The 18,202-nt window shown below is 49.4% G+C and overlaps 1 protein-coding gene across 4 annotated transcripts in view; it reads right to left on the reverse strand.

Moving 5' to 3' along the window:
* The window catches only part of LIN28B (lin-28 homolog B), a 93,556-nt gene extending 76,876 nt beyond the window's left edge, over positions 1-16,680 (reverse strand). Inside the window, exons 1-3 of one of the 4 annotated variants that reach the window (XM_015284527.4) lie at positions 16,398-16,680; positions 7,358-7,406; positions 2,437-2,621 (exon numbers count right to left, since the gene is read on the reverse strand). In XM_015284527.4, the coding sequence (XP_015140013.1) occupies positions 2,437-2,621; positions 7,358-7,391 (219 nt within the window). In that variant the 5' untranslated portion in view covers positions 7,392-7,406; positions 16,398-16,680. Of the gene's footprint in view, positions 1-2,436; positions 2,625-3,351; positions 3,585-7,357; positions 7,407-16,397 lie in introns of those variants that run through there. The other 3 variants (XM_015284525.4, XM_015284528.4, NM_001034818.2) reach the window with 3 other exon arrangements.
* Between the last annotated feature and the right edge of the window lie 1,522 nt (positions 16,681-18,202).

Consider the following 18,202-nt stretch of genomic DNA (forward strand, 5'->3'; position numbering starts at 1 on the left):
CATAACCTTACCAAGAAAAGGTAAAGATAAAACAATAAAAACATTGCTGCAGGTTTCAAGCTAGCTTTAATGTGACTTGTAGTAAGGTAGAGGCTTCTTTCCTCTACTTAGACTGATTCTGTAGAATTATTCTAGTAGCTAGAAACATTGCAGAAGGGGTGAAGGCGCACAGAACAGTGTGCATGCTTAGAAGATGAACTGTTTTCAAAGCAGTTTCTAACAGCAATATTTTGTTTCGACAGATTAACAAACTCACGTCTTTGCCTTGAAAGGAACGGTTCACACAAGCAAATTTTTCAAATGAATGAAGCTAATAAGAATAGTGCCCAATCAAGCAACCCACTCTGTTGTAAAAGCCACACCGTAAAATAACTTCACTGATTTTTCAGAGACATTTTTATGCTCTGGCTGCCACTGGCACCATTGGTCAGGCAGCAGCTAACACAGAGCAGTCTGTACACCAATATGAATTATCCAAAATGTATTCTGAACCCAAGTATATGCTGCTTCTCTGCATCTCTTTAACTAGAAAAAAAATAATCTACTTCTAACTGATAGAAGGAAGATAATGTAAATGTGAAGTTTATGCACACTGCGGGTTTTGACAGAAAGAAAAAAAGTGAGGAACCTATCTTTGTTCAGAGGGCAATCCCTTGCAGAGTATTAATAAACTCTGAGGCATATGTCTAAGGAACACTCAAAAGGACTGAGGCACACAGCCTATGCACAGTGAAAGAAGCCATTTTTCATTGCATTTTGCACTACAACCTAGGAATATTGATAAACTGTACGTTGCTGAAGTGTCAACAAATACTTTTAATAGATCCTGCCTCTAGAAAACTGCATCCTTTCAGGGAGAGGAAACAACAGCACAGAGAACTCCACATTCACCATGCTGTTCTTTTTATTTTTTATTATTTTCTATGGCTCCTGTACATTATAAGACAGCACACCATGCCTAGCGCTACTCGAACGCATCATGTTATCATCCTGTTCAACTCTTCTGCATTTCCACAGCTCTAAGAATATCACTGTTTCCAAATGTATCTTTTTATTAATATTGCTGCTGTTCAGTAGCACACGGTACGACAAAATTAAAAATAATAAAAAAAAACCCTTCATTTATCTATGAAATAAATTTACAGAATTGCAAAGACCAACGTTGTTACTTAAAAACGTAGAAAGAAAGGAAGATGGTGGAGGGGAAGCAGGAAGAATGCTCTTATTTAAGTATATTGATACTTCAGTTTAAACAATAACAACAACAAAAATAGCAGTAACAAAGTGAGAAGGCACCTAAATGCCAGTACAAAGTATGAATCACAATGATGTAATGAATTCACTATTTAATTCCATGCTTGGCTCATAATTCCAAGTGCAAACAGCTGATACTGATGTGCAAGCCCATAAGCACAGGCTATGCATAACACTGTGAGGTCAGAAATCACCCCAACACCACAAGGAACGCAACAACACGCCACAGCAGCATTGCCTGCAAATTCAAGTCACCCTTAAATGTATTCCTTGAGAAAGCCTGGTGAAAGTCAGCACAAATGGCCACCAAACAGAATAGAGAAATGGAATCGCTGTGCCCTCACAAACCGACCCTCCCTCCTTCAATGCAAACGTCATAGAAAATGGACAACCGTGCCAAAAGGTGCCTTTCTGCCTCCCTGGCATTGCCCTGGCTAACCCTGAATGGTCCCCATGCCCATCAGATGCAGGCTCCGAGCACACGAGGCCCAGGAAGGTCTGCATGCACCTTTTCCACGAACCGCTGAACCTGGGAAAAAGCTCCCCTGGGGTCACGGCTTTGTGGACAGCCTCCATCTGGAGGCACCCAGCCATAAGTGCCCACGCTCACACCGGTGTGCTTAGAAACAAACCAGTAGGCACGGGCCTCTTCCCCACGGCCCTACGGAGAGCTTTTGGTCTCACTTCGTCATCGCTGCAGTTTTGTTTTTTTTTTTTTCTTGGAGTGAGTATTTAAAACAGCCAGAGCAAATGCACGTGCCACTGTACCACCACTGGGACACACTCAGGCCTGAATTACTGCACAACAACACTGTAACGACGTCTTAATTTCACCGACTGATCTCAAACGTGCTTTTAAAAAGCAATTTGAGGTTTACAATCAAAGCATTTTAAAATGCATTCAAACGCTACCTAAAGGAAAAGAGTATTTATTTCTCCTTTCTGGAGCTTGCTTTTAAACATTTCCAAGGAAAAGCATCTCCAGCTGCACAGCACAAGCCAACAAGCCATTTATCCCAGCAGCATGCTGTCCATCGAACCGACCTAAGGCAACTTTCTTATTAGAGATGCTCCCAAATACCGAGGGAGCCACGTTACTTCCCTACACGTGATTCCCTACATGTGAGCCCACAGCCCCGCTGCACGCAACCGAAGACGGAGAAAGACAGAAAAGGGTCTTACTTGGTGCACAAAGACATCAACCGGGGACTCCAAGGGGCTTCCCTCTCGGCTGCTCATGGAGATGAACCCGAAGCCCATCCTCACATTGAACCATTTGCAGTGGCCGGCTCCGTGCCAAAGCGGGGATTCCTCCTCCTCCTCGTGCTCCGGCAGCCGCCCGGGCTCCTCGCCGCCTTTACTCGCCCCTGCTGAGGGAGAGGGGGCAGGGGAGGAGAGGAGGAGGAAGATGCAAAGAGGAGTTAAATTCTGGGAACATCCTTTTGCCACCGCGTAAATTAGTTACTGTGGAAGAAAGCAGGAAAAAAGAAAGAAAGGCGAACGAAACGCAATGAGAGCAAACTGCGGCAGGAGCCTGCTTGCTGCTGAGTAAGGAAGCAGACAGCCTGCTCCCGAAACGCGCCCACCGGAGGCCTCGGCTCGGCCCCTCTCCCCGCCACCTCTCCATCCGCAGCCCCATCCCGGCCCTCGGACGTTACTTGGGTATTGCTGCTTTAAGACCGATCCCATTTCCCGAGCGCGGCTCTCGGCCCAATCAGTCCCTCCTGGCGCGGCGCGGGCGGACGGGGGGGGCTGTACCGCCGGCTACGGCACGTGCGGCGCGGCCACCGCCGCTCCCCGGCGTGTGCCCATCGCTCCGCGGAACGCGCTCCGGGCGGCGGCCGGGACAGGTGTAGGGGCGCGCTCTCATCCCGCCGCCGGGACGGGGCCCGGGCGGACGGAGCCGGCGGACAATGGGCCCCGGGAGCCGCTCGGGGCTGAATGGGAGGGGGCGGTCCGCGGCGGTCCGGAACAATGAGACCGCGGCAGCCCCCCGTGCGCGGGCCGCTAAGAGGGGAATGCGGGGCGGGGGGGTAGGGAGGGCGGGGGGAGCGAGCGAACGAAACCGGAGTAAAACAATAGAAAAAGAAAATTAACCTTCGGCCATGTTGCCCCACGGGCCCTCTGCTCCAAACTCGTGAGATGAAAACTTTCCCTTTGGATCGAAGTGCTCTTCTGCTTTAACCCAACATCCTGCGTCTGCACGAGCCCCAATTTCGCTCGCATGGTCCAACGTGCTTTCCCCCTTTTGCCTTTTCCCTTTCTCTGGCGCTCGGTCTCTGGCCCCCCGCGCACACGTGACTTTGCCAATTACATGCTTTCTCGCTACTAATTTCGCATCGGGTCCTGAAGGGGTTGGGAGAAGCGGCGGCAGCCAATCGCCTTCTCTACGCGCCTGACACACCGAAATAATTTATGAATGAACACGGCATTTCCAACGCGGCTTTTTTTTTTTTTCCTTTTCTTTTCTTTTTTCTTTTTCGGCAGCTCACCCACGCGGTGCCGTGCGGGAACCCGCCGTGCCACACGCGCACACGGCCGGAGCACACAGGCGGGGGCTGCGGGGCCGGGCGGCACCTGAGGAGCGCCGGGCTCGGCCCTTCGGAGCGCTCCTCGAGGGGGATGGGGGGAGGCATCGGGCTTCACAGGTTTCTCCGCCATCTCTTTCCGGGGGAGGGGATGTGATTAATGACTTCCTAAATAGGAACCCGGTTTTCAGGGCTGGTGGGAGAGCGAACCTCGGGCGGCGGCGATTGTTCCCCAGGAGCGCGGTGGGGAGGAGGAGAAAGAGAAGGAGGGGGAACGGCAAAGGATTTGCTGGAGAGGAAGGCAGGAAAAAAAAAAAAAAAAAAAAAAAAGCCGAGAGAAGGAAGACAAAGAGAGGACAGACAGCGCGGACCGGCGCTGCTGCGCTAAATTCCCGCTGCTGGCGGGCGGGCGCGGCTCCGTACCCCCGCGCAGGTGGGCGCACCGTGCGCTGCCCGCGGCCGGGCGGCGCCTTCAACGCCCCGAGAGCGCGCCGCGCCGCGCCGCGCCGTTCCCCATCGCTCTCATCTCCTCCGTAGTAAAGGTACAAATGGAGGTACGAGAAGCGATTTTGCTTTCTCTCGCCGCCCACCCGCGTGTCACCGCGTCACGCGCCCTTTCCACGCCGCCCGCCCCTCGGGCTCCGCTCCTCTCCCATCAGCCGCCCGCACCCCGAGGTGCCCCCGCCGGGCCGGCAGCGGTGCGCGCGGGCTGCAGCCCCGAATTCCTCCGCAGCCTCCAGCCGGACGTTTCCCAGAGGTTACTTCGGCGGGCGGCTTCCTGCGCCGAGCTGCTCCACACACCGCTCCCCTCTGCTCGTAGCCTCCTCCCTCCGTGCGACGGCGATTATTTTACCATATTAAATCTCGGTAATCTTATATGGTTGGATCTTATGGCCGTGACGATTTCTAATATATAGTAAATACAGGAGATGTTAATGCGTGTGAAACCCCAGCCATGGAGGAGAAATTCAGGTCACCTGCGGGAAAAACACAACACTGGCTGGAAGTGTCGGAGAGCACTCCCAGAGCAGCAGAATGACCCCAAACTAGGAGCTCCCTCTGTCCTTCCTTCAAACAACGCTCCATATGCGTGGCAATAAAGATCCCTTGGACGGGAGCACGTGGGACGGACAGGCACAAACGTTGCTCAAGCCCATCAAATGGTCCCAACCTTCCCTGGTCAGTACCTTTCATTTAAAATAAATTATGCGATGTTTTTCGATTAATAAATTAAAAACGAGGGACCAGTAACCGCAAATATATTTGTTGTGATGCATTTACGGTGCAAAATAAATGCAGGTTTTGTGAAACGGGTGTGTGTGTGTGTGTGTGTGTGTGCAAGGAGCCTTTCCTGCGATTTTCAGGCCTCCAGTATTAGTGGAATTAAGGTCGGGGTCACCGGACCGGGCGGCAGTGTCAGATGTTATCGGCTCACTCATTTCCTGCGGGGACATCGGCCTTTCAAGTACTGAGGGAGAGAGCTGTGGCAGCCGGGGGGCTGCGGAGAGAGAGGGAGGGAAAAAACAGAAAGAGGAGAAAAGCAGAAAAAGAATGAAGAAAGAACAACGGGGCGCAGCCCAGCGATGCCCTCACAGAACCCATTCGCTCAGAATCAGCCCTAATTTTTCCTGTTGGGGGGGGGCAGCCCAGGGAATAAACGGGAACAAGCCCATAGAGCGGGTCAGGGCGAAGTTAGCTGAATGGCAGCAGCCCGCAGACACAGAGGTGTTTCTGTCCTTACGTCTCGCTACAGAGATGCTAATTTGGGTAAAGACAACTACAGGAAGCGGATCGTTGTCTGCATAAACGCACTGGCGAGCCCACTTGAAACTACATAACCACCGGCGATAGTTTTCTTGCCACATTCCTCAAACTTTTAAAGTCATAACTCCGATTTCTTCTATCCCTTAAAGAAAAACAGAACAAAACAAAACAAAAACACCTTCCCACCCCTCCCCCCCCCCCCCCCCCCCCCCCTGCAAAAAAAAACACACACCAAACTACAGTGACAAAGACGGCAACGACGACACAAACCCGGCAGCACTCCGCGTGCCTCCGAACCAACCCCGGGGTTACACGTGAAGCGGAGCCACGGCTACAGCCGCCCTCCCTCCGAGCCGCCCTCCCAGAGCGGGGGAAGCCCCTCCCCGCGGGGTCTGCGGGGGCCGCCCTCTTGCCCCGCGCCGGGCAGCGCCCCCTGCCCCGCAGAGCCGAGGAACGGCGGCGTATAGAGGGCAGAGCTTCCGAGGGCGGGGACCGCGGGCCTGGGTCTCGCTCAGCCCCGGAAGATCCATTAGAGGACATCAAAGCTGCCGAGCTGCCCGCCGGGCCGGCTTCAGGTAGCCCCGCGGGCGGGCTCTCCCCCCACCCGCCGGACCCGAGGTGATGGTGGTGGAGCTCCTGAGGCAGCGGCTCTTCCCGCCAAAACCGCCTCACCTACGCGCCCGAAGCCGTCCCCTCCTTTCCGCCGCACAACAGACGCCGCGCAGCGCTCGGCCCGAGGGCAGACTGCGCTGCCCGCCGCACTCCGCCGTCGGCGGCAGCCCTGCGGCTCCGGGGCCCGCTTCCCGGCACCCGACACCCCTGAGGAAGCATGAAGTGGCGGCTGTGCCCTACCGTCCACCCCCTCCCCCCGACGCGGAGCGCCGCTTTCCATCCTCCATTCGACGCCCCCAGAAAACGCGGCTCCCCTCAGAGGCGGGAAGGTGGCGGCGTCCCGCCCTGCCCAGGAGTGGGGCTCTGCCCTCCTCCCCGCCCACCCGAGGGAACGCGTTTAACGAACAGATCCCGAGAAACTTTTCTAACGATGAAACGAATTAAATGAGCTCCTCTGCGATCCGGCTGTCCCGAGGCGGGAGGCGCGGAGGCAACGCTCACCCCCGCCAGGCAGGCAGGCAGGCAGCAGCGCCCTCCGGGAGCCGCCCGCGCGGCAGCCCGTGCCCGAGGGGGCGGCCGGGTCGCCCGCCGACGCCGAGCGCACAGCCCTCGGAGCCGTTCCGCGCAGTCCCCGCGTGCCTCGGCGCGCACACAGGTGGGAGGCGGTCCCCGCCGGCCCACGGGACGTAGCCGTGCCGCGAGCGCGCAGCCACCGCCCCTCAGCGGCGCAGCTCCTCTCCGCGGGAGCTCCGCGCCTCCCGCTCCGCGCATGCTCCGCCGCGGGCGGGCGCCCGGGGGAGGGCCCGTGGGGGCGGGCGGAGGCAGGGTCCCACCGCCGCAGCGCTTCCAAGGCGCCACGGAAGTAGCTCGCCGAGTTGGGATCTTAGTGAGTGACTGAGGTGTCGCCTTTGGGAAGCGCACCTTTGTGGTAGCTCAAGAGCATCTGAGCTCATTGAGTTTACAGCAGGTACCCAAAGGTGTGTTACTCCAAATAAACTTCCTCTATAGAATGATGTTTACTTGTTGTATTCAAAGGACATTGAGTGAGAACTCTGAAGTTTGTGGATGAAACCAGTGATTCTTCCTGAAAAGTAAATGAATTGGGATGCAGTCACAGGGGCAGCGGGACAGAAGCACTACAGCAGTGCAGTTTCACAGATACAAAGTGAGCCACGTAAGATGCTATAGAAAGGACTGACCTGAGCCTGAGGAGACCTTCTTGAATGACCTCATCGTCTTCTGAGGAACCTAGAATCAGAGAGCTGGAGTCAGTGCTGTGTACATTGTACCGAGTTCCATATTTAATTACCTCTTCTCCAGTTTAACGGCTCATTAAAAGGCCATAAAATAACGGTACTTGGCTCTGTGAAGTGACCTGTAACCGTACGGACTGCGAGACTTACCTAGCTCATCAGAAACACCAGGAGATAACCAAGACATAGCATGAAAACCAGCAGAGTCTCTCTTTTTAAAGCATCCTTAAAAGCATCCTCCCTTTTACTGCGCTCAAGAAAGCTGTGCAGCTGATGGCAACAGAAGGAAGAGACACAGATTTGCAGGACAGTGGAAGCTGTTCTTTTCCTTTATCAATATTTAAAGGCAGTAGGTAACTTAAGAGCTCGTGACTCTTGTCTTCCCTATGTGTAAATTGTACAAATTAAGCGCTCAGTCGTACATGATACATGATATAAAAAAGTGATAAAAAAGATATCGTTTGGTATCTTTCCTTGTCAAAACTAACTCAGTGCCAATTTGAGAAAAATATTTTCAATTAAATCAGATAGAGAATTACAGTGTAATTTGTAACAAAGCTACATTCTATATCCCAAACAGAACAAACCAAGTTATTCACAAAAATACAATGTTTAGCTTTACCAAAAGTGCATGGAAAGCGCACTTTTGACCTAGTTGAGCAAGGCCTGGCAAAGTTTGTACAATAAAATACCATGCAGAAACCAAGTATCACAGGCAGTGGGAAGCATGGAGGAAAAGACACTGGTTTTGTGTAATCTTGTGAGTCAGGCTATCCAGTTTGTTCAATACAAGAAAGATGAAGAGGCAGGAGCATGCACAAACTCACCTGCTACAAACCTGTCCGCTTGTCCCCCTCTCCTACCTTTCAGTTAACCTACTTTAACTAAAACGCGACCAAAGCACGTATCTTCCTTGTTTGGATGTAAGACTGATTCTCTTCTCTTTTAGAGAAATCTAAGATTTATTAGATCATGGAAGAGTGTCCTGACCCCTGTTTTTTCCTGGGTGGGCGGGAAAAATATTCCACTAGAAGTCAGCAAAGCCAGAAGACGTATTATCAAAGACAAACGAGAATCAAATTTCTCTAGCTTCCTCTTCCCCCCATGCCCAGTTATTCTGTGTCTCTTACAATGCTGGGAATTGGAAAATGGTGCGACACTGTCTTTCCTTTCTGTGCAATGACAGCAGAAAGCAAATTCAGCCCCTCCCCCTTGGTAATAACTGGGTTTTCCATAAGAATTATGCGGACTTGTGCTCTGCATTGAACCTAACCCTGCTTTTACACCTTCAAGCACTATAGTCCAATCTCTGTGTTTGCTCCTTTGTTCTGCCAACCTGTGGCTACGTGGCTTTTGTGTCTTTCGGATTTACTTGCATTATTTATGCGACATAATGAAATATGCAAGCATAGAGTAAAGGATCTCTTCTTGGCTTTGACGTGAAGTCTGCCTCAGTTTATGAAGGGACTAAAAATAAAGCACAGTTCTTAAAAATTGTGGCAGAAAACAGCATAAACACAAGTTACTCTTGTTGCCAGTATCAGCGTTCCAAAGCTTTTGTAGGCACTGCATATTTGAAAATGTTACATAAACATACCGCATTATTAAGTAGAAAGGAGATGCATTTTTATATATTTGTACATAAAGTAGTCGTTTTAAATAGCTTCCCAGTAAGATGCACAGAACTTGCCACCAGGGATGTTAGTGTGGAAAAGCCTGAGCATTCTAGGAACTCATTTAATCCAGACAGCTTAGACGAAAAACTGAGCAGCATGTATTTTGCTGCATCCCACTGCAGTCTACAAGAAGTCAGTCGCTGCCTTAAAGGGAAGCAGGCTGGGCTCTGAAATGGCTGATGACCAACTTTCCTACATCCCCTTATACTGTACCAAATAAAAGAAAGAATATACTTAGACTTGTTAGTTCTGAAACTATTTTGGCATTTACATGAACTTTATGATTTTGAATAATAAATGACATTCAGGAGTTCAGTTCTGAACAGCAAGATATTTTAGAAAAAAAAGGTTCCCTCTTTGAAAGCAATCCCAGCTCTGCACTCACAGTGTGCAGAAGGATACAGGGGCAACAGCCACAACAACCAGTGCAGCTGAACACCGTGTGCAATTATTGCAAAAGAGTTAAAGATGTACTGATAGACAACAACAGCAATCCACATCTCTTTACAAGTAGCACACTGTATAATTCAACTGCTTAGCAGCTTGTATTGTTTATTTTTTGACAACTTCTTACTGTTACCTTCCACTGATCAATAAGTTTATATACGATTTTGTTTTAAAAAGTCTCTTTGCTAAGCAGTGTTCTGATTTTCACATCATAAACCCATTAGCGTGGGGAAGTTTGCTGCCTGGGAGATTCAGAAATGTAATTTCCTCAGATGAAAGTACAATCGACATACATAGTTCCCCCATTAAATAAGTTATGTGGTTTCCTCAAAAAACAAGTCAAAAATGAAATTTCAGAGGCTGACCCTGCTTCTTTCACAGGCAGTGGTGGTGAGGGGACCGATTCCTCCCAGAGAGTGAAGCCACAAGTATTTTTTCCCAGGAATGGCTACTGTAAGTACTACCTAGAGTGAGGGAAGGAGAAAACTCGGCAATACTTCATGCTGTAACAAACGAGGAGCAGGGGAAAATGTGCAGAGTTAAGGGAGCTCTTTAGTAGAGTCCATCAGCAGTGAAGGCTTGAATGGATGAATGCTACAAAATACATCCAAAATTGAAAGCCTCTAAATACAGAACCCAAGCACAGGAGGAGCATACAGTATCAGGTTTTATTTTTTACTGTTTCAATTTTTTATTTTGATCAAATTCTATTAAGTTAGAAAACACATTTTATAGCCAATCAACTTTGTTGCCTATATTTTTAACCAATCCAAAAATAACTGACCGTTATCTTTTGCTTACAGTTGTTGGCTGCTGGCTGAAGCACTGCGCTCACAGTACTTTGGCTTCAGGAATCAGGAGTGAGCCTTGCCTTACACTCTGAATTAACTTGTTTTAAGAATATTTACCTGTGTTCTTTAATGTGCGGTTGTAAATAACGCATATGTTCCCGAGGAGTTCTCGTTGTTTTAACTCTTCCTCTGTTTTCGTTTCGTTATTAAAATAGAATGAAATGCACAACAAAAGACTCCTGAAGGTGGACACTCAGGTGTCAGTATCCTTATGTAATTACAGGGGTTAAAAAAAAAATGTGGACATTCTCACAATTTAATTCAGTCTAGGCAAAAAATTTATTTAAAATATTAGGAAGAAAGTACATATTGAGCACACGTGAGAATTCCAAGCATCAGTGCTGAAACAATTCAAAAAATTCATTAAACAATAGCTAAGAAAAACCCAGTTTTTATTCATCGGGTCCTATTTTGTAACTGATCTGATGTTGGATAGTTACAGTTTGAATAGGATGCAAGTTTCTCTTTAAAACGAAATACTTGTGTTACATTACTATGGACAGTATTTTTGCATTAAAATATTTAGGATTCGTCTAACTTAGAGCTTTAATAATACGTAGTAAAGAAACATCCTGAACAATATTATTTTGTATTTAAAAACAGGCATTAGGTAACCCCAGTTCTTAAGAGTATTTCATTTATATAATGCATCATTTCATGCAGTCTGCATTCGGTTGTACAAAGGTTAAGCAGCCAAACAGCAATTACTTAATAAAAACCAATGAGAAACAAGTATGATGCAGCTCGTGGTTTATAAGATTCAAAGCCAAACTTTTCAAAATATGTGATTAAGAAAAGTGCAACCAACACCTCTCCTACTGCTGCTTTTCCTGCTTCGTTTTTGTTGGCAGCGCTTTGATCCCCACTCAGGGTTACTGTGGGCATTTCCAAATTGCCACAAATTCATCTACTGCATGTTCTGTATGCTCCTAAGCAAATGAAATCACGAGAAACGACCTTCCTTCTGGTGGTATTCATGTGTTTTCAGACTGATTTTTTAATTATTATTATTACTTTTAAACTAATTCCTTTCATGGAAAAATAAACCCCACCAACTTTAAAAGACACAATCCTAAAGCCATTGGTAGACCAGCATATTTTTCAGATATTGTACTTATTTTGGTGTGTGAGAAAATATATTAATTTGTAAGTTCATAGGCAGAGAATAACATTTCCCTGCAAACAAAACAATATAAATAAAGCCCTGCAGAGAGATATTTCGAAGGCCAAAGGAAGAAAGCTGTGTACACCTACAAAGGTAAGAAGGTACATTAAATATTTGAGTTTTTAGTTAAAGGAAAACTTTTTCCCCATTCTCCAAGCTTACACCAAATTGAATGTGTGTCATACACGTTTGGTGTAAAAACATCACAGTTTTAACCCAGAATTCTGTCTGCTTTTTCTCCATGTAAAACCATTATTTAACCAAGTTTGGAAGTAATAAACTGCATAACATATAATTTTCATTTAGTACAAAAGTACTCTCACCAACTAAGAGTTTAACACCAGCCCATCGAAAGCAATTGCACTACAACGAGTTGTATTTAAAAAAGATTCTGCAGACTTTGCTTTGGTTTTGTACAATAACTTCAGCATGGTTTGCTCAAACCTCCTCCTTGAGACGCTTTACATTATGCTAATAATTGTTTTTATGCAATTTACACTGAACCTACGGCATATCCTTTCCCTTGCACATATTTTTGTTTTATTTTTACGTGCCATTACACTACAAAAGAGGTTATTTTTTTTCTTGGATTGCTGAGTTAATACCTGAGAATGTTTATAGTTTTTAATAGAGGTTATTTTTTTCCTGTCATTTGTATTTTAAAGCACAATGAGCAAATACTGCTGTGAATACCAAGATTCAGCAAGGAATGAAACGGTCAAACCAAAGGTTTCAACAGGAAAACAATAGCTCACTATTTTAAGCACCAATATTAATTTCTCCCAGAAGCACGGATTGCACGGGGGGGTGCACTGCATTCTTCTGATTTTAACTGGAAGGAACAGTAGCTGTACACACGCAGCCTTCTGACTCACCGTTTGAAACCAAGCAAATACAGTAATGCAGTGGCCATTGTTTATACATCTTAGTGCAGCCAGCTCATAAATTCAAAGCAGAAAAAAAATCTAGGCAGGGATGTTAGCGGAATATAACTAAAAAGTCACGATCTCTTTAAAAATCAGTGCACACATCAAAGTAGGTGCAGGAGACACAGTGTCAAGAAGAAAATAAGAAAGGTGTAATGGGATACAAAAATACCAGGGAGGATGCAAATTTTAACAGTGTAATTTGTGGGCATGTGTTACAATACTGCACGTGGTGTAAAGATATATCCAATGTTATCCACATAATGTTTATTAAATATGTTCAGGACATTGTAGGAAATATGATTTAATGTACACGTGGTGTTATTAATAAAAGTACTGAAACAATACCTTCAAGTAGAACTCGGTCTTAATTAGTAAAAGAATACAATGCTGCACATAGCAAAATGACAAGCACGTTTACATGGTAGTTAAATGAACAGTGTCCAGGTCTATGTAATTATTGCCCACTGCCATGCAAAATGCTGCAGAGCACGAGCTGGACTTCTGGGAAGCACTTTGCTAGAAATCATTAGGAGAGGCACCAATGCCAAAATGCAAGTACCTGCACTTTAACTCCATTGAAATCATAGTACATATCACAGGGATAGACTTTTTTTTTCACTGAGATTACTGGAAGTGGCTTTCCGTTCTCTGTTTTCATGTATAAATTGTAAGTACAGACAACAAATTATTAAATGTTAAACATTTCAGGTTGTTTATTAATGCACTCAAACCTGTATCTGCATCATCAGCAGTAGCACGTATGTAATGCTAAACCACGTTAAGGAAAGGAGGGAATTGTGCAAAACTACCCCGAGTTCCCCGTTAAAATTGACTACTTAATATCACAGCCCCGGCTTTTCTGTATAATTAAGCTTTTGTTCAACCATGAAAAAACCAGAAACTGATTGCTTGAAAATGAGCTGCGTGACCTTTGTCCTGGTTTGTCACCTTTGACCTTTAATTCGAAGACCTTGCATATCAATTGGTTCTATTTTTAGAAGCCGAATATGCTAAGAAAGCAGCATACTTTTTAGATTTCTATCCTCCCATGCGCAACCTCGTGGGTTGTTTTCCTTTTTTTAACACCTATGCATCAATCCACGGTGGCATATTTGTTGTTTTATCACACAGCTGCATTGGAAACACCCAGCATGCAATGACAGTGAATGAACACTTGTCTGTGTGCTGAAAAAAAAAAAACAACAGAAAACCTGGCTTTTTTTTTTTTTTTTTAATGCCCTGGAGATGCCTAAGCAACTTAAAGGGAATTAAAAAAAAATAACACCGTGGGTTGCACACCTTTCTAAATGTGATGCCTCTCTTTATAGAGAGAAGGGGAAGCCCCTCATGTTTGTTTGCTTGTGCTGCTGCTGACAGATACCTGTCTGCCTGAGCCCTCCCTGCGCTGCCAGCAGCTATTTAGTCCCATCACTACACGCTGGCTTGCTGTCAGTTTTCAGAACGTCCCCTCATAAACCAAACGTGCGGTTACAGACAGCGAGCAGCAAGCTCCTGCCCGGTGGCCAGCTTCAGCTCCGCTTCCATTTTGTGTAGGTAACGCTACACTTTGTAAGTCGTCTACACAAAAATCTCTCCTGTCGGAAGGAATCATTTTCCGAACGAGAAAGCTCTGCGATCGATCTCACCGCCAGCACTCCGCGCCGCAGCGACACGGCGCGCTCCTACAGGGCTGCCGGCGGTGCGTTCCGTGCCGCGGCCCTGGCGCGCCCCGCACAGCCGCCCTCCCGCCGCGCACAGCACCCACGGCGCCGCGGGCCGGGCCGGGCGGCGTTCAGCACTGCGGCCAGCGACAGTCGGCAGCTCGCAGCGCGGGCACCGAGCGCCGCCCGCCCGCCGCGCCGGGACCGCGCGAGACGCCGCGGCGCTGACCGAACGCGGCTCTCCTAACAGCGGCCGGGGCTCGGCGGCTCGCGCGGCCGAGTCCACGCGGCAGTAGGACAGCGAGAGCTCGGGCCTAGGACGGAGGGGGCCTGGGTTCTTTCTTCATGTACTTACCACTATTTCCTCTTTTCTTAAGGCATGCCAGAAAACACGTTTTCAAATTTTAAAGAAAAAAAAGCACAGCTCTGCTGAAACCGGGATGGAGGCACATGCCCTTCGCAGAGCGTGCTTTCAATAGGACCGCTGTCTGCCATGGTGATACAGGAACTACTGCAGCTGCATCTCTGGTACAGCACCAACACCAGCTCCAGGCACCGCTCTTGCCGCTACCTGCAGCATTTGTTTCACTACGGGCTTCCTGCTGTATTAATTATTAAGGCAATAATTTAATTCACTATTGATTATTACTGCTCTGTACCGAGGGGACAGCACGCTGTCACTCTTCGAAGCACTGTGACTTAGCTGCACATCTTATCAACTGTCTTCCAAACAAGCTTTGCAGCTCTGCCTGCTCCCGAGTTTGCTTTTGAGCTTTCAAAGTATGTTTTAGAAAGAAGTGACCACTGTAGCTCTATAAAGCAATGCCCGCCTACAGGTACGAACCCAGCACGCAATACTGCATTTTCATTTGGTATTATATCCGAATGCTGCTGAAATTCTACACAACTGCATTGAAATTAACCACAACCAAACTTAACTACAATTATTTTCCTAACAACCAACGTTACGCTCACGGCAGGCTGTCTTTCTGTTCTCGTGAGCGTTCACGGTGCTTGCATGCAAGAGGTGAGCTGCCGAAGCAGGCTAAGGGGTGGGGAAACCCAACGCCAACATATGGCCTATAGGAAAAGGGAAGCAGAACGTGTGTGTGTGAGGGCAGCGTGCCATCTGTACGGAGATGGGCACACAGCAATGCCGTGCCCTCCCCGCTGCTGAAAGTGTGCTGGACGCCATGTGCTCACACCTACACACAAGCTAAGGAAGGGACGTCACGAATGTACGACGTCTCAGGGCAATATGTTCATCAGATTACAAGGGGTAATTCCCTCACGTTAGAGCAGAAAGAGATTGAACACAGATTCACAGACTGATATGAATCATACTCATTCTGAGCACGTCCATGTCGTGATTCGTAATACCTTGGACAAAACACCTACACGTGCTGCCGTTGAGACGGGCACTTATTTTTTTCAATTAGCCCACTGTTTACCTGGCGTTGTGTCATTTACCACAGCCCAACCGCCGTACCCGAACACGGCTGCACGCCCAAACGCGAGCAGACACAACAAGTCAACGCCGGTCCACCCCGGGGCTGGGCTGGGCACCGCCGTGCGTCCCCAGCAGCAGCCGCCTCGCCCCCTCCCCAGCCCTGAGAGCAGAAGCGGAGAACCAGGCGGCCCGGCGGCACTCCGCGCTTTTATTCGTTCACAGCGGGACCGCTACCTGCCGAGCCCGCCCTCCCCGCGCCCCCCCTCCGCCCCACAGCCCCGACCCCGTGCCGCCCGCGGAGCGGTGGGAGCCATTCAAGATGGCGGCCTCTCCGCCGCCCGCACTCACGGCCCCGCACCGCGCGCACGCCGCTCCCCGCTCGGCCTCACTCCCCCCCATCCCGCGGCAGCGCCGCCCCCTGGCGTCGTGCAGCCGCAGCGCCCCGCCGGGCCCGGCCGCCCCCCGCGGGAGGCGCCGTCCATCAGCGGTCCCCGTTCCCAAATCCCGGCGGGCGGCGCCGCCACACCCCGCCCCGCCCGGGACGGAGCCGCCGCGCAGGTGCCGGGTGGTGGCGGCTCCCCTCCGGACGGCGGCGGCCCGAAGGCGAAGGGAAAAAAAGGTGTGAACCCGGAAGTACACCCGCCCCGCCGGCGGCCGCACAGGACCGCGCGCTCCGCGGCGCAACTTTTCCTCCGGCCGCGGCGGAGTCGCCCGCCGCCTTCTATCCGCGCGGGTACCGCGGCGGCGGGAGGACGAAAGCCGGCGGCCGCGCATCTCCGCGGAGGAGAGGTGAAGGAGCTCGCTTACCTCCCGCGCGCCATGGTGGCCGGGCTGAGCGGGGCTGCCGTGCCGCAGAGGGGAGGCGAGCACCAGGCACGGACCCGCCGACGGGCACCGGGGGGCTTCGCCTTTCCGACCTCCGGGAGGACGCGGCGGAGTAGGAGAGGCGCGCCGCGGGGGCGGCAGGGAGCGGGCGGGCAGGCGGCGGGCAGACGCGGCCCCAACGCAGCCTCACGCCGCAGCCGCCGCCGCGCACCTGCCCGCTGCCCGCTGCCCGCCGCCCTCCTCCGGGCGGGCGCCCGGCGGCTACGCGCGGGGGCGCTCGAGGGCAGCGCGAGCCGCGGGCGGGGCGGGGCGGGGCGGCGGCCTCCGCGCCCCTCAGAGCCGCCTGAGGCCGCGGCCCGGCGCTGAGGCCGGCAGGGCTGTAGGTCTTCTTTCTCTGGAGTGCTGTCATTAGGCGTCGGGCTGCCTTCATTGGCCGTAATTTCCCATTGTTGAATTTTCCTTTGTAGGTTTCATTTTTGAGGCTCCCGGAAGACTTTTTCAGCACAATTAAGGGTCCTGTTGTAGCCCAGTCAGCGTGCACAGCTTTTAATGTCCTTTTCACAAAGAAAGTGCCACACAGAGTGCAACCTTAGCTGGTGTAAAGGGCGCTCTCAGTATTCTGCCCTACTTAGCTGGAATATGTCATGTGGTGGTCAGAGGAATATTCTGAAGACTCGCGGGGGGGTCTTGTGTAGGAGTCACTGTGTGCCACAGCTCTGGCTAGACTTATTTAGGTTGGCTATTAGGAAAAATTTCTTCTCAGAAAGAGCGGTGAGGCAGCTGCACAGGCTGCACAGGGAGGTGGGGGAGTCACCGTCCCTGGAGGTGTTCAAGGCACGTGTAGATGTGGCACTGAGGGATGTGGTTAGCAGGCATGGTGGGGATGGGTTGGTTGGTTGGTCTCGGTGATCTTAGAGGTCTTTTCCAGTCTGAATTATTCTGTGATTCTATGACTTAGACATAGCCTCTACAAAACTGCTTAATTCATGTTCCATAGGTGAGATTGAAGTAGTCATGTCTTGCTCGTACTCCTAGAACTTGACTATATTACCTAAAATTTAGTGTGCACTCTCTGTATTTGTAGCTGCATGTGTAGAGAAACATAAAGAAATCTAGCCTGCCATATAACTATATTACTCTAAAGCAGATATAGCAATATTTTGCTAGTTGTTTGAGGATGCATGATCTTTGCAGGAAAAACAAAACCAAACAAAACAAGACTGAGCAAAAAGACCCAAACGCCACCAAGCAAAAACAACAACAACAAAAGCCCACCAAAAAACTGTGGTCAGAACTTAAATCTAGAATTTCTTTCTTTCTTTCTTTCTTTTTCTTTATCTCTTATAGGTGAGGAAAAGCACATTCCTGGCTTCTGTATTTCGGCTGAGACATTTTTTTCAGTTAAAGAAGCCTGCCTACCTACTACAGGGCTGAGGATTCAGCAAAGTTGAGTCTTATAGCAAATTTATATCAAACAAGTTATAGATGTAAACTGAAACAACATAGAACTCTTTCAAGAAATAACTGAGCTGCAAATGGTTTGAGAGACTGTGAAAATGAATGCTTCCCTACTATAGTCAGCTTCTCAACTTATGGTCGCTGCTTGCTCATAAGTTTTCCCCTGAGTAGTGGGTGGAAAATTTGTTTCTTCCAATGCAGGTTAAACAGATCTATCAACTTTCATGGAGTGCGAGACTTGTTTTAAGGCTTTCTGTTAATGACCTGCCACCACTGAGGGGGAAAAAGCACTGAAGATATTTTGGGGGAAAAAAAAAAGCAGTGCTTGA

Source organism: Gallus gallus, chromosome 3, assembly GCF_016699485.2.
Source record: "Gallus gallus isolate bGalGal1 chromosome 3, bGalGal1.mat.broiler.GRCg7b, whole genome shotgun sequence".
In the NCBI taxonomy this organism is placed as follows: domain Eukaryota; kingdom Metazoa; phylum Chordata; class Aves; order Galliformes; family Phasianidae; genus Gallus; species Gallus gallus.